The sequence below is a fragment of the Caretta caretta genome, chromosome 1, assembly GCF_965140235.1.
Source record: "Caretta caretta isolate rCarCar2 chromosome 1, rCarCar1.hap1, whole genome shotgun sequence".
In the NCBI taxonomy this organism is placed as follows: domain Eukaryota; kingdom Metazoa; phylum Chordata; order Testudines; family Cheloniidae; genus Caretta; species Caretta caretta.
The window spans coordinates 212,586,069-212,599,826 of NC_134206.1; the positions used below are offsets into that span (position 1 = coordinate 212,586,069).

Below are 13,758 nucleotides of genomic sequence, written 5' to 3' on the forward strand. Positions count from 1 at the left end.
ATGGAAACCTCCCTCACCCCGGTTTCACTCTACTTTCCTGTAAGCTAAGCACCTCCCCTCCCCCCTTCGATCACCGCTTGCAGAGGCAATAAAGTCACTGTTGCTTCACTTTCATGAATTCTTTATTTATTCATGACACAAATAGGGGGATAACTGCCAAGGTAGCCCGGGAGAGGTGGTGGAGGAGGGAAGGACAAGGCCACACAGCACTTTAAAACTTATTGAATGCCAGCTTTCTGTTGATTGGGCAATCCTCTGGAGTGGAGTGGCTGGGTGGCCGGAGGCCCCCCCACCGCGTTCTTGGGTGTCTGGGTGAGGAGGCTATGGAACTTGAGGAGGAGGGCGGTTGGTTACACAGGGGCTGTGGCGGTGGTCTGTTCTCCTGCTGCCTTTCCTACAGCTCAACCATACGCTGGAGCATATAAGTTTGATCCTCCAGCAGCCTAAGCATTGACTCCTGCCTTCTTTCAGCAAGCTGACACCACCTACCATCTTCAGCCCGCCACCTCTCCTCGTGGTCATATTGTGTTTTCCTGCACTCTGAGATTGTCTGCTTCCACGTATTTTGCTGTGCTCTGTCAGTGTGGGAGGACAGCTTGAGGTCAGTGAACATTTCATCACGAGTTTTTTTTCACCTTCTAATCTTCGCTAGCCTCTGGGAAGGAGAAACACATCCAGCTGGTGAAGGGGGAAAAAAAAAAGGAGTGGTATTTAAAAAGACACATTTTATAGAACAATGGGTACACTCTTTCACGGTAAACCTTGCTGTTAACATTACATAGCACATGTGCTTTCTTTACAAGGTCGCATTTGGCCTCTTATTGAGGGTCTGCTGGTTTGGTGTGAGAGATCACACACGCAGTGCCAGGCAACAGAATTCGGCTTGCAGGCAGCCATGGTAAGCCACAGTCTTTTGGCTTCTTTAATCTTCATAACATGTGGAAATGGTTTCAAACAGCAGCGCCCTCATTTCCCATACGAAGTAGCCGTTAGGTTGGCCATTAAAAATGGGTTGGTAATTTAAAAGGAGGGGCTGCGGTTTCTGGGTTCATGTGCAGCAGAAACCCAACTAACCCCCCCCCCACACACACACACACACACAATTCTCGGGGATGAGGGCTTCACCCCTCCCCCCACCGCGTGGCTAACAGCGGGGAAGATTTCTGTTCAGCCACAGGCAAACAGCCCAGCAGAAATGGGCACCTCTGAATGTCCACATACTAAAACCACCCTATTTCAACCAGGTGACCATGAATGATATCACTCTCCTGAGGATAACAAAGAGAGATAAAGAATGGACGTTGTTTGAATGCCAGCAAACACCGGGACCATACGCTGCAATGCTTTGTTCCACAAGGATTCCTGACTACGTGCTACTGGCCTGGTGTGATAAAGTGTCCTACCATGGAGGATGGAATAAGGCTGCCCTCCCCAGAAACCTTTTGCGAAGGCTTTGGGAGTACATCCAGGAGAGCTTTATGGAGATGTCCCTGGAGGATTTCCGCTCCATCCCCAGACATGTTAACAGACTTTTCCAGTAGCTGTACTGGCCGCGAATGCCAGGGCAAATTAATCATTAAACGTGCTTGCTTTTAAACCATGTATAATATTTACAAAGGTACACTGACCAGAGGTCCCTTCTCCGCCTTCTCGGTCTGGGAGCCCTCCTTGGGTGGGTTCGGGGGGGTACTGGCTCCAGGTCCAGAGTGAGAAACAGATCCTGGCTGTTGGGGAAACCGGTTTCTCCGCTTCCTTGCTGCCTGCCACTTCCTCGCCCCCAAAACCCGCTTCTGTGTTGCCTGCCACTTCTTGGACAGAGTCAAAGCACAGGGTTGGGGTAGTGGTGGCTGCACCCCCTAGAATGGCATGCAGCTCATCATAGAAGCGGCATGTCTGGGGCTCTGAACCAGAGCAGCCGTTTGCCTCTCTGGTTTTTTGGTAGGCTTGCCTGAGCGCCTTAATTTTCACGCGGCACTGCTACAGGTCCCTGTTATAGCCTCTGTCCTTCATGTCATTGGAGATTTTTTCAAATATTTTGGCATTTCGTCTTTTTGAACAGAGTTCTGCCAGCACGGATTTGTCTCCCCGTACAGCGATCAGCTCCCATACCTCCCGTTCGGTGCATGCTGGAGCTCTTCAGCGATTCCGGGACTGCATGGTCTCCTGTGATGATGAGCTCTGCATGGTGACCTGTGCAGGTGAGCTCGCCTCGCTGGCCAAACAGGAAATGAAATTCAAAAGTTCCCAGGACTTTTCCTGTATACCTGGCCAGTGCATCTGAGTTGAGAGTGCTGTCCAGAGCGGTCACAACTGAGCACTCTGGGATAGCCCCCGGAGGCCAATACTGTCAGATTGCGTCCACAGTACCCCAAATTCGACCCAGCAAGACCGATTTCAGCGCTAATCCCCTTGTCAGGGGTGGAGTACAGAAATTGATTTTAAGAGCCCTTTAAGTCGAAAAAAAGGGCTTCGTCGTGTGGATGGGTGCAGGGTTAAATCGAGATAACGCTGCTAAATTTGACCTAAACTCGTAGTGTAGACCAGGCCTGAGACCACAGACCCTGGAATACTCAGGAGGAATTGTGTACTGGGATGATCTTTTGATTTCTTTGCCACCACTAGAACAAAGTGCATCTCATGCAGGGATTAGAGCAAGATGAGGCTCTGGTCTGTTGGTTTCCTGCTCCTTCTATCTTGCTCAGCACTGCCAGATGAGGAGTTGAGCAAAAGCCCATGCAGGTGAACTGCAAAGGGAAAAAATGGAATTTGTGCCATTATTTTGCTTCTTCATGGAGAATAGAGAGTCCTGAAAGAACTTTTTTAAGTGGGAAAGAGTGGGTGGGACTCTGGGGCTCTGCTTAATTTTTAATTTTAGAACTGTCAGGAATGCCAAATCTCATTTTCCCTACTTTTTGCTGCCAGCTCCTTAGAGGACACAGATACATGGAGTGGGAGTTCTCTGAGTGGGCCACTAGCGGTCACCTTCAGCCCCCAACTAAAACCCCTCCAACGCATTATTAAGGATCTACAACCTATCCTAAAGGATGACCCAACACTCTCACAAGTCTTGGGAGACAGGCCAGTCCTTGCCTACAGACAGCCCCGCAACCTGAAGCAAATACTCACCAACAACCACATACCACACAACAGAACCGCTAACCCAGGAACTTATCCTTGCAACAAAGCCCGTTGCCAATTGTGCCCACATATCTATTCAGGGGACACCATCACAGGGCCTAATAACATCAGCCACACTATCAGAGGCTCGTTCACCTGCACATCCACCAATGTGATATATGCCATCATGTGCCAGCAATGCCCCTCTGCCATGTACATTGGTCAAACTGGACAGTCTCTACGTAAAAGAATAAATGGACACAAATCAGATGTCAAGAATTATAACATTCATAAACCAGTCGGAGAACACTTCAATCTCTCTGGTCACGCAATCACAGACATGAAGGTCGCTATCTTAAAACAAAAAAACTTCAAATCCAGACTCCAGCGAGAAACTGCTGAATTGGAATTCATTTGCAAATTGGATACTATTAATTTAGGCTTAAATAGAGACTGGGAGTGGCTAAGTCATTATGCAAGGTAGCCTGTTTCCTCTTGTTTTTTCCTACCCCCCCCCCCCAGATGTTCTGGTTTAACTTGGATTTAAACTTGGAGAGTGGTCAGTTTAGATGAGCTATTACCAGCAGGAGAGTGAGTTTGTGTGTGTATGGGGGTGGGGGGATGTGAGAAAACCTGGATCTATGCAGGAAATAGCCCGACTTGACTATGTAAAGAGTTGTCACTTTGGATGGGCTAGCACCAGCAGGAGAGTGAATTTGTGTGGGGGGGGTGGAGGGTGAGAAAACCTGGGTTTGTGCTGGAAATGGCCCACCTGTTGATCACTTTAGATAAGCTATTACCAGCAGGACAGTGGGGTGGGAGGAGGTATTGTTTCATATTCTCTGTGTGTATATAAAGTCTGCTGCAGTTTCCACGGTAAACATCTGATGAAGTGAGCTGTAGCTCACGAAAGCTCATGCTCAAATAAATTGGTTAGTCTCTAAGGTGCCACAAGTACTCCTTTTCTTTTTGTGAATACAGACTAACACGGCTGTTCCTCTGAAACCTGAAGAGTCACAGAGTGTTAACCTCTTTTTGTTAAAGATCCTTCTCCAAACTATTTGTTAGGCATTGTATATGGTTAGGTGTTAAAAAAAAGTTTTACACCGCTTGAATTTAAAAAAAAAAATCCTTTCCCCTCTTAACGAATCTGATTTCATAAGAATACACATTCTCCAATCCTCTGTAGAGTCTTCCAGGAAAAAGAAAGTAGACAAGACCTGAATTGTTATTGTAAAAGTCAGGCTGGAAAAAAATTAAACACAAACAAAAGCCTTCCAGGTCTTTTTAATCCATCAGAATAAAAGGGAAGGCGGGGGGAGAGGGGGGAAGCACACAAGCCCTTCCCCTCCCCACCCCCAGAACTGATTTTCCAGATTACTTTACAGGGTCCTTAAACCATTAGCAATTGAATGTAAGAGCATATCTAGTATGGTCTCTCCAGGGTTTTCTGCAGGATTTAGAGCTGGAGGGGATGGGCCAAAGCATGTGATAGATTACAAAGGGTCTGAAATGTCCGATGAAGAAACCCCCTCATGATATAAGCATAATGACTGTGGGTAAACACAGAATCAATGGGATGAGCCCCTTCACCACATGGTGTGAAATCAGTCTGGCAAAGTCCCATGAGGAGAAGGGACCCAAGGCAGGATTGTTCCCTATGGATGCTCCAGGAGTTTGCCCAAGAGATGGAGAAGCCCCATCATATAGCATCTAATCCATTTCCTCACAGGACACAGTCAGGGAGACAGCATGGGAGCAGAGAGGTTGATCTGTGAGCCAAAAAGGTAAATGGCAGTTGAAACAGTGTGAACAGAGGAAAGACAGAATGTGAGTAGGGCCCTACCAAATTCACGGTCATGAAAAACAAGCCATGGACCCTGAAATCTGGTCTCCCCCTGTGAAATCTGGTCTTTTGTGTGCTTTTACCCCATACTATACAGATTTCACAGTGGGAACCAGCATTTCTCAAATTGGCGGTCCTGACCCAAAAGGGATTTGCAGGGGGGTTGCAAGGTTATTTTAGGGGGGTTGCAGTATTGCCACCCTTACTTCAGCACTGACTTCAGAGCTGGGTGGCCGCAGAGTGGCAGCTGCTGGCCAGGCACCCAGCTCTAAAGGCAGTGCCCCGCCAGCAGCAGTGCAGAAGTAAGGCTGGCAATACCATACCATGCCACCCTGACTTCTGCGCTTCTGCCTTCAGAGTTGGCCAGCCGGAGAGTGCCGTCTGCTGACTGAGGGTCCAGCTCTGCAGGCAGCAGCACAGAAGCAAAGATGGCAATATCATATCATGCCATCCTTCCTTCTGTGCTGCTGCTGACAGTGGCTCTGCCTTCAGAGCTGGGACCTCGGCCAGCAGCCGCCACTCTCCAGCTGCCTAGCTCTGAAGGCAGCGCCACCACCAGCAGCGGTGCAGAAGTAAGAATAGCAGTACTGCAACCTTACCTACAATAACCTTGCGACACCCCCCCCCCCCCCCGACTCCATTTTGGGTCAGAATCCCTACAATTACAACAATGTAAAATTTCAGATTTAAATAGCTGAAATCATGAAATTTACAATTTTTAAAATCCAATGACTGTAAAATTGACCTAAATGGACCATGAATTTGGTAGAGCCCTAAGTATGAGGCAGCAACTGGAGCTGCAGGAGAGGTGGAGGGATGGCTGTTTAAGATTGGGGAAGAGGAGCAGGCTTGTATTAAGAGAGGAAGTACCAGAAAACAAAAAGAGGTTAAGAAGGGAGGGGATCATGAGAATGGAGGCAAAGGAAGTGAGCAGCCAGGAGGGGATGGGGCCAATTAAGTAGGAGGAGAAATTAGAAGTGGAGAGCCTTCAAGGAACCACAGAGTCTGGATCAAAGGAACAGAGGGAACTGTGGGGGAAGAGGAAGTAGAATTTGGCAGATCTTGTTGATCAGCAGTCAAGTGATCCTGCACAGAGAGGTTGCAGGAGCAAACTGGGTTTGTGGCAAGATTCCTAGGTGACAGATGGACTATGGGGGCTGGGGCTTAAGAGGCACATTGAACAGTGACCAGAACAGACTGAATCAGTCCAGTCCCCTGAACAGCAGAACACAAGAGTCACAGCTTGTGTAACAGGAACATTAGGGTTGTGAAACAGTGTACATTAGAGATCATGGAAATAGCACCTTGGACACTGGTATTAGCTGCACTCTGGTGGTGGCTGGACAGTCACTGACAGCGAGCAGAGATGGGTTCTACCTGAATGTTTCCCAGCTGATGCTTGTAAACATTGTGGGTTCAAAACAGGGGAGCTGGAACAATTTGTAGAGTGAGGGTGCTGAGAGCCATTGAATCAAATTGTAAACCCTGTACATAATGGAAACCACTTCAAGTCAGGGGTGTGGCAGCACCCACTGCATCACTAGTTAAAGTACCTACGGTTCAAAATGATTCCAAAGCTTAACTGACAAGAGATCAAAAATGTCAATGCTGGATCCACAGATGCTGCTCGGCCAGCACAGTGCAGCCACAGCATGGCCTACCTGGGTCAACACTAGCACGGCTCTGCTACAACCCCAGCACAGGGCAGCCACAGCACCAGCATGGCCTGGCCTGGCTAGCGCCTCTCATTTGGAGCTGCTGGGCTCTGCAGAGCGGGCCATTTCTGGCAGGGGTTCTGGAACAGCTTTTTTAATGGGGGTGCTGAGAGCCACTGAACCAAACTGTAAACCCTGTACACGATGGGAACACTTCAAGCCAGTGGGTGCAGCAGCGGCCCTAGTTCCAGCTCCTATGATTGCTGGTGCTCCGTCGGCCATGCTAGGTTGCAGCCCCCTGGGCAGAACAGCGAGTCCTTCCCTCCAAAGCGCTGCACCCCCCGACCCCCCCTTTACAGCACTATGACCACATCACAGCTGCCCCCTGGCCCCACCCCAGTTCCTAGGCCCGCTGGCTCCTGCCTTCTCCCCCCTGCTTGTTCTCACCCCATCATGCAAATCGCACACCACCTCCTCCTATCAAGTGACAGCCAATCAACTTCTGAGTCTCTCCTGTCTGACTCCTGCCAACTTCCTAGGAATTCTGGCCCACAGGGACTTGTCAATCACCAACTGTTGCCATGGCAGGAGATCCTGGCAACAGTTCCCACCCATCTCCTGGGTTTCCATAGCAGCAATAAACAAACCCTCCCCCTCCCTGCAGGTCCCAGGCTCCTGGAGCAGCTCAGAGCTGGGGTCAGGGGAGCAGGTTTATTGCCTTGGTGCCAGTCTGGACCTAGGTCTAGGGCACCAGCTGGTGCTGGGATACAGGGCTTCTCCCCTCTGGTCAGCAGGCCCCTCTGGCCCCAGCTGACGCCCCATCCCCACCTTGTGGAGATTTCTCAGGGCCCTTTGTGTGCAGCAAGGTGGTGGGTTCTCAGCAGGACTGGGTCTGCATCAGTGTGACTGGGAGCCTCTGCACAGACTGAACTCCTCTCTCCCCTCAAAGGGGGCCCCCAGCGCAGGCCAAGGCACAGCAGCCAGGAGCACGGGTGTAGGTAGGGCAAAGCTCTCCTCACTGCTGGCAGCCAGGGTTACACACACGCCCGAGGGGCTGCTGGTCAGGGCTCTCTGGCTGGAATTAAATTATCTTCTAATGGGGCTTTTTCTAGTCTCTGAAGATGTCAGATGAGGACTTTGAGGAGGACTACGGTGCCAGTGAACGAGAAAAGGAGGGAGAGGAGGGGGAGGAAGAGAAGGAGCCAACAGAGGAGGAGGAGGTAAGGAAGCCTGACATGGAGAGAAGGACCCTGAGCGTGAGGGGAGGGAATTTGTAAGGGACATGGCTGGGGTTAGGAGTGAGCTGGGAGACTGACCCTGCCTTATTTTTGTGTGATGTTATCTCTAAGTCTCTCTTTCTCTGACTGTTTGTTTCTGTCTCTCTCCATTCCCCACCTCCCCCCTTCAGAGCTTGTCTCCCCGCCTTCTTACAGAGGAGATCTTGAAGGAAGGCCTCTCCCTCTTGTGTAAAACTGGCAATGGCTTGGCTCATGCCTATGTGAAACTAGAGGCAAAGGAAAAGTGAGTGTGATAACATGCACAGTCAAATCCTCCTTCCACCCAACCCACTGGCAGCAGGGCAGAAGTCAACACCCTTCCTGCAGCACCCTTTCTAGGTGGATGGGAGTAGGTTGGGGGAGAAATTCTGGAACAATGATTAATGGGGAATGGATTGCAGTGCCCAGTAGTGTGGGCTTCTTTCTGTATGGGCTGTCAAGGTTGGTGGGGCATCCCACTCAATATCCTGGATAGATCACACTCTGAGTTACCTCTGACTGTACCCTGGGATGATGGGAAGGGATATAGGTTTTGGGGCTGTAATAGAATCATAGAATATCACGGTTGGAAGGGACCTCAGAAGGTCATCTAGTCCAACCCCCTGCTCAAAGCAGGACTAATCCCCAACTAAGTCATCCCAGCCAGGGCTTTGTCAAGCCTGACCTTAAAAATATCTAAGGAAGGAGATTCCACCACCTCCCTAGGTAACGCATTTCAGTGTTTCACCACCATCCTAGTGAAAAAGGTTTTCCTAATATCCAACCTAATTCTCCCCCACTGCAACTTGAGACCATTACTCCTTGTTCTGTCATCTGCTACCACTGAGAACAGTCTAGATCTATCCTCTTTGGAACCCCCTTTCAGGTAGTTGAAAGCAGCTATCAAATCCCCCCTCATTCTTCTCTTCTGCAGACTAAAGAATCCCAGTTCCCTCAGCCTTTCCTCATAAGTCATGTGTTCCAGTCCCCTAATCATTTTTGTTGCCCTCCGCTGGATGCTTTCCAATTTTTCCACATCCTTCTTGTAGTGTGGGGCCCAAAACTGCACACAGTACTCCAGATGAGGCCTCACCAATGCCGAATAGAGGGGAACGATCATGTCCCTCGATCTCCTGGCAATACTTCTACTTATACAGCCCAAAATGCTGTTAGCCTTCTTGGCAACAAGGGCACACTGTTGACTCATATCCAGCTTCTCGTTCACTGTAACCCCTAGGTCCTTTTCTGCAGAACTGCTGCCTAGCCATTCGGTCCCTAGTCTGTAGCGGTGGATGGGATTCTTCCATCCTAAGTGCAGGACTCCTCACTTGTCCTTGTTGAACCTCATCAGATTTCTTTTGGCCCAATCCTCTAATTTGTCTAGGGCCCTCTGTATCCTATCCCTACCCTCCAGCGTATCTACCTCTCCTCTCAGTTTAGTGTCACCTGCAAACTTGCTGAGGGTGCAATCCACTCCATCCTCCAGATCATTTATGAAGATATTGAACAAAACCGGCCCCAGGACCGACCCTTGGGGCACTCCACTTGATACCGGCTGCCAACTAGACGTGGAGCCATTGATCACTACCCGTTGAGCCCGACAATCTAGCCAACTTTCTATCCACCTTATAGTCCATTCATCCAGCCCATACTTCTTTAACTTGCTGGCAAGAATACTGTGGGAGACCGTGTCAAAAGCTTTGCTAAAGTCAAAGAACAACATGTCCACCGCTTTCCCCTCATCCACAGAGCCAGTTATCTCGACATAGAAGGCAATTAGATTAGTAAGGCATGACTTGCCCTTGGTGAATCCATGCTGACTGTTCCTGAACACTTTCCTCTCCTCTAAGTGCTTCAGAATTGATTCCTTGAGGCCTGCTCCATGATTTTTCCAGGCACTGAGGTGAAGCTGACTGGCCTGTAGTTCCCAGGATCCTCCTTCTTCTCTTTTTTAAAGATGGGCACTACATTAGCCTTTTTCCAGTTGTCCGGGACTTCCCCTGATCGCCATGAGTTTTCAAAGATAATGGCCAATGGCTATGCAATTACATCCGCCAGTTCCTTTAGCACTCTCGGATGCAGCGCATCCGGCCCCATGGACTTGTGCTCGTCCAGCTTTTCTAAATAGTCCCGAACCACTTCTTTCTCCACAGAGGGCTGGTCACCTCCTTCCCATGCTGTGCTGCCCAGTGCAGTAGTCTGGGACCTGACCTTGTTCGTGAAGCCAGAGGCAAAAAAAGCATTGAATACATTAGCTTTTTCCACATCCTCTGTCACTAGGTTGCCTCCCTCATTCAGTAAGGGGCCCACACTTTCCTTGACTTTCTTCTTGTTGCTAACATACCTGAAGAAACCCTTCTTGTTACTCTTAACATCTCTTGCTAGCTGTAACTCCAGGTGTGATTTGGCCTTCCTGATTTCACTCCTGCATCCCCCAGCAATATTTTTATATTCTTCCCTGGCCATTTGTCCAATCTTCCACTTCTTGTAAGCTTCTTTTTTGAGTTTAAGATCAGCAAGGATTTCACTGTTAACCCAAGCTGGTCGCCTGCCATATTTACTATTCTTTCTACACATCGGGATGGTTTGTCCCTGTAACCTCAATAAGGATTCTTTAAAATACAGCCAGCTCTCCTGGGCTCCTTTCCCCCTCATGTTATTCTCCCAGAGGATCCTGCCCATCAGTTCCCTGAGGGAGTCCAAGTCTGCTTTTCTGAAGTCCAGGGTCCATATTCTGCTGCTCTCTTTTCTTCCCTGTGTCAGGATCCTGAACTTGACCATCTCATGGTCACTGCCTCCCAGGTTCCCATCCACTTTAGCTTCCCCTACTAATTCTTCCTGGTTTGTGAGCAGCAGGTCAAGAAGAGCTCTGCCCCTCATTGGTTCCTCCAGCACTTGCACCAGGAAATTGTCCCCTACACTTTCCAAAAACTTCCTGGATTGTCTGTGCACCGCTGTATTGCTCTCCCAGCAGATATCAGGGTGATTGAAGTCTCCCATGAGAACCAGGGCCTGTGATCTACTAACTTCCGTGAGTTGCCGGAAGAAAGCTTCATCCACCTCATCCCCCTGGTCCGGTGGTCTATAGCAGACTCCCACCACGACATCACCCTCGTTGCTCACAGTTCTAAACTTAATCCAGAGGCTCTCAGGTTTTTCTGCAGTTTCGTACCGGAGCTCTGAGCCGTCATAATGCTCCCTTACGTACAATGCAACTCCCCCACCTTTTCTGCCCTGCCTGTCCTTCCTGAACAGTTTATATCCATGCATGACAGTACTCCAGTTATGTGAGTTATCCCACCAAGTCTCTGTTATTCCAATCGCATCATAATTCCTTGACTGTGCCAGGACTTCCAGTTCTCCCTGCTTGTTTCCCAGGCTTCTTGCATTTGTGTATAGGCACTTGAGATAACTTGCTGATCGTCCCTCTTTCCCAGTATGAGGCAGGAGTCCTCCCCTCTTGCGCACTCCTGCTCGTGCTTCCTCCCGGTATCCCACTTCCCTCAGGGCTTTGGTCTCCTTCCCCCGGTGAACCTAGTTTAAAGCCCTCCTCACTAGGTTAACCAGCCTGCTTGCGAAGATGCTCTTCCCTCTCTTCGTTAGGTGGAGCCCGTCTCTGCCTAGCACTCCTCCTTCTTGGAGCACCATCCCATGGTCAAAGAATCCAAAGCCTTCTCTCCAACACCACCTGCATAGCTATTCGTTGACTTCCAGCTATTCGTTGACTTCCACGATTTCTACCCAGGCCTTTTCCTTCCACGGGGAGGATGGACGAGAACACCACTTGCACCTCAAACTCCTTTATCCTTCTTCCCAGAGCCACGTAGTCTGCAGTAATCTGCTCAAGGTCATTCTTGGCAGTATCATTGGTGCCCACGTGGAGAAGCAGGAAGGGGTAGCAATCCAAGGGCTTGATGAGTCTCGGCAGTCTCCCCAAGGGCTTGATGAGTCTCGGCAGTCTCCCCATCACATCGTGAATCCTAGCTCCTGGCAAGCAGCAGACTTCTTGGTTTTCCCGGTCGGGGCGGCAGATAGATGACTCAGTCCCCCTGAGGAGAGAGTCCCCGACCACCACCACCCGCCTCCTTCTCTTGGGAGCGGGGGTCCTGGAACCCCCAACCCTAGGACAGTGCATCTCTTGCCTTCCAATCTGCGGAGTCTCCTTCTGCTCCCTTCCCTCAGACGTATCATCTAGTCCACTCTCGGCATTAGTACCTGTGGAGAGAACATGAAAACAGTTACTTACCTGTATCTGTGTTGCTGGTACATGGATGCTCCCCTTTCTTTTTCTGGAGGTCACATGCTGCCAAATTTCTTCACCGTTCTCCTGTCCCCGCTGCACAGCCTGCTCTGAATCTTCAGAACGTTGTGTCCGTAGAAGCATATCCTGACGTCTGTCCAGGAAATCTTCAGTTTCTCTTATGCAACGCAGGATCGATACCTGTTGCTCTAGACCTTGAACCTTCTCTTCCAATATGGAGACCAGCTTGCACTTTGTACAGACAAAGTTGCTTCTGCCCTGTGGAAGAAAGACAAACATGGCACATCCAGTGCAGGTCACAACAGCTGAACACTCCCCATCCATATTACCTTCCTTCTATGAGCTTCCTCAGGAGTTGTAGTAACTACTCAGGGAAGCCGGCAAGATGTAAGCCTCAGTGGGCTCTCCCCAGGCGAACTCCCAGGCAAACTCCCTCTGTTAGCCTCTCTGCTGTTTGCTGCTCAGCTGGTTCACAGCTGACTGGCTTTTTATAACAGTCAGGCCCACTCAAGGCTCACCTGGAACAAAGCACTCCCAATTCACACTTTTCAAACAACCAGTCAAGCACATGGTCAAATTGTCAAACTATCCCCACAACAGACACTCAGATACTCACCAACACAGCCTCCTTAATGCAGCCCTTAGCGTACCTCCTCTCAGGCAGATCCCAGGCAAACTCCCTCTGTTAGCCTCTCTGCTGTTTGCTGCTCCTTTGTCACTTTGTTAGTGGCCCTCCTCCCTCCCTGTGTCTGCTTCTCCCAAGTCAAAGCTGGCACCAGGAGATGACTGGCCAAATGGAGTTCAGCTCGTTGGGCCAGCAAAGCATTTCTACGGCTCTGTCTCTCTGGTTGGACTCCTAGGTTGCAGCCGGCCAGACATCATGTCCTTGTGGAGACATCACCACAGTTAGCCAGCCCTAAGTTACCTCTGAGATACCCCATTCCAGATCACTCTGATCAGTAGGCTCACGTAGATGCCCAAATACATTGTTGAGAATACCAATATCAACATCCAGATAGATATGACTGGGTAGATATGACAGATGGATAGATAGATGGATGCTCCAAGAAATGCTCTCAGCAGCTCTCCTCTTGTGAATAGTGGGGAGGCTTAGATGACATCCCTGGAGCTATGCCCTTTGCACTGATTCCTGGAGCTGTTCAAGTGACTGTCACCACCAAACTCAGCAGCCACCTGAATCATCCTCTTCCTCACCCACCAGTTGTAATCCATGGACCCATAAGTGTCCTGGGGAGGACATTCTTGGGAGACTTTGGAACTTGCATCCCTGTGAACTGAGTCCCATCCTGGCCATGTCCACCAGGTACTAGAGAGACCTTCCTGTCTTTCATTAATCAGGAGCAGACCTTTCTGTTTTGCTGGCCAGGGTGGAAAATGTTTTCTGCACCCTATGCCTGAGTGGCCCTGCCAAAAGAAAAGAAAAGAAAAGAAAAGGCCAGACAATCAGGAGAGGTTGGGGACCCCTGGAAGTTGGTACACAGGGCAACTGCCCTGCTCGCCTGCCCCTAGAACCAGCCCTTGTCACTAACTATGCATTCCAGCCTCCTGGCCCTGCAGCCTGGTCCTTCCCCATCTCCCTTTTTCCCCCACCCAGCCCTCAAT

General features: G+C 49.8%; 1 protein-coding gene and 1 long non-coding RNA gene across 2 annotated transcripts in view; one reads left to right on the forward strand and one right to left on the reverse strand.

Moving 5' to 3' along the window:
- Positions 1-104: 104 nt before the first annotated feature.
- LOC125622811 (uncharacterized) lies at positions 105-13,026 on the reverse strand. The gene is made up of 3 exons (XR_007352814.2): positions 12,752-13,026; positions 12,121-12,393; positions 105-678 (listed from the first exon to the last, which is right to left on the reverse strand). It is a non-coding gene; the product is annotated as an uncharacterized LOC125622811 (long non-coding RNA).
- The window catches only part of LRRC23 (leucine rich repeat containing 23), a 31,695-nt gene continuing 25,203 nt past the window's right edge, over positions 7,267-13,758 (forward strand). Inside the window, exons 1-3 of the mRNA XM_048820992.2 lie at positions 7,267-7,616; positions 7,731-7,838; positions 8,027-8,139. Coding sequence (XP_048676949.2) covers positions 7,740-7,838; positions 8,027-8,139 — 212 coding nt within the window. The 5' untranslated portion in view covers positions 7,267-7,616; positions 7,731-7,739. The remainder of the gene's footprint in view (positions 7,617-7,730; positions 7,839-8,026; positions 8,140-13,758) is intronic.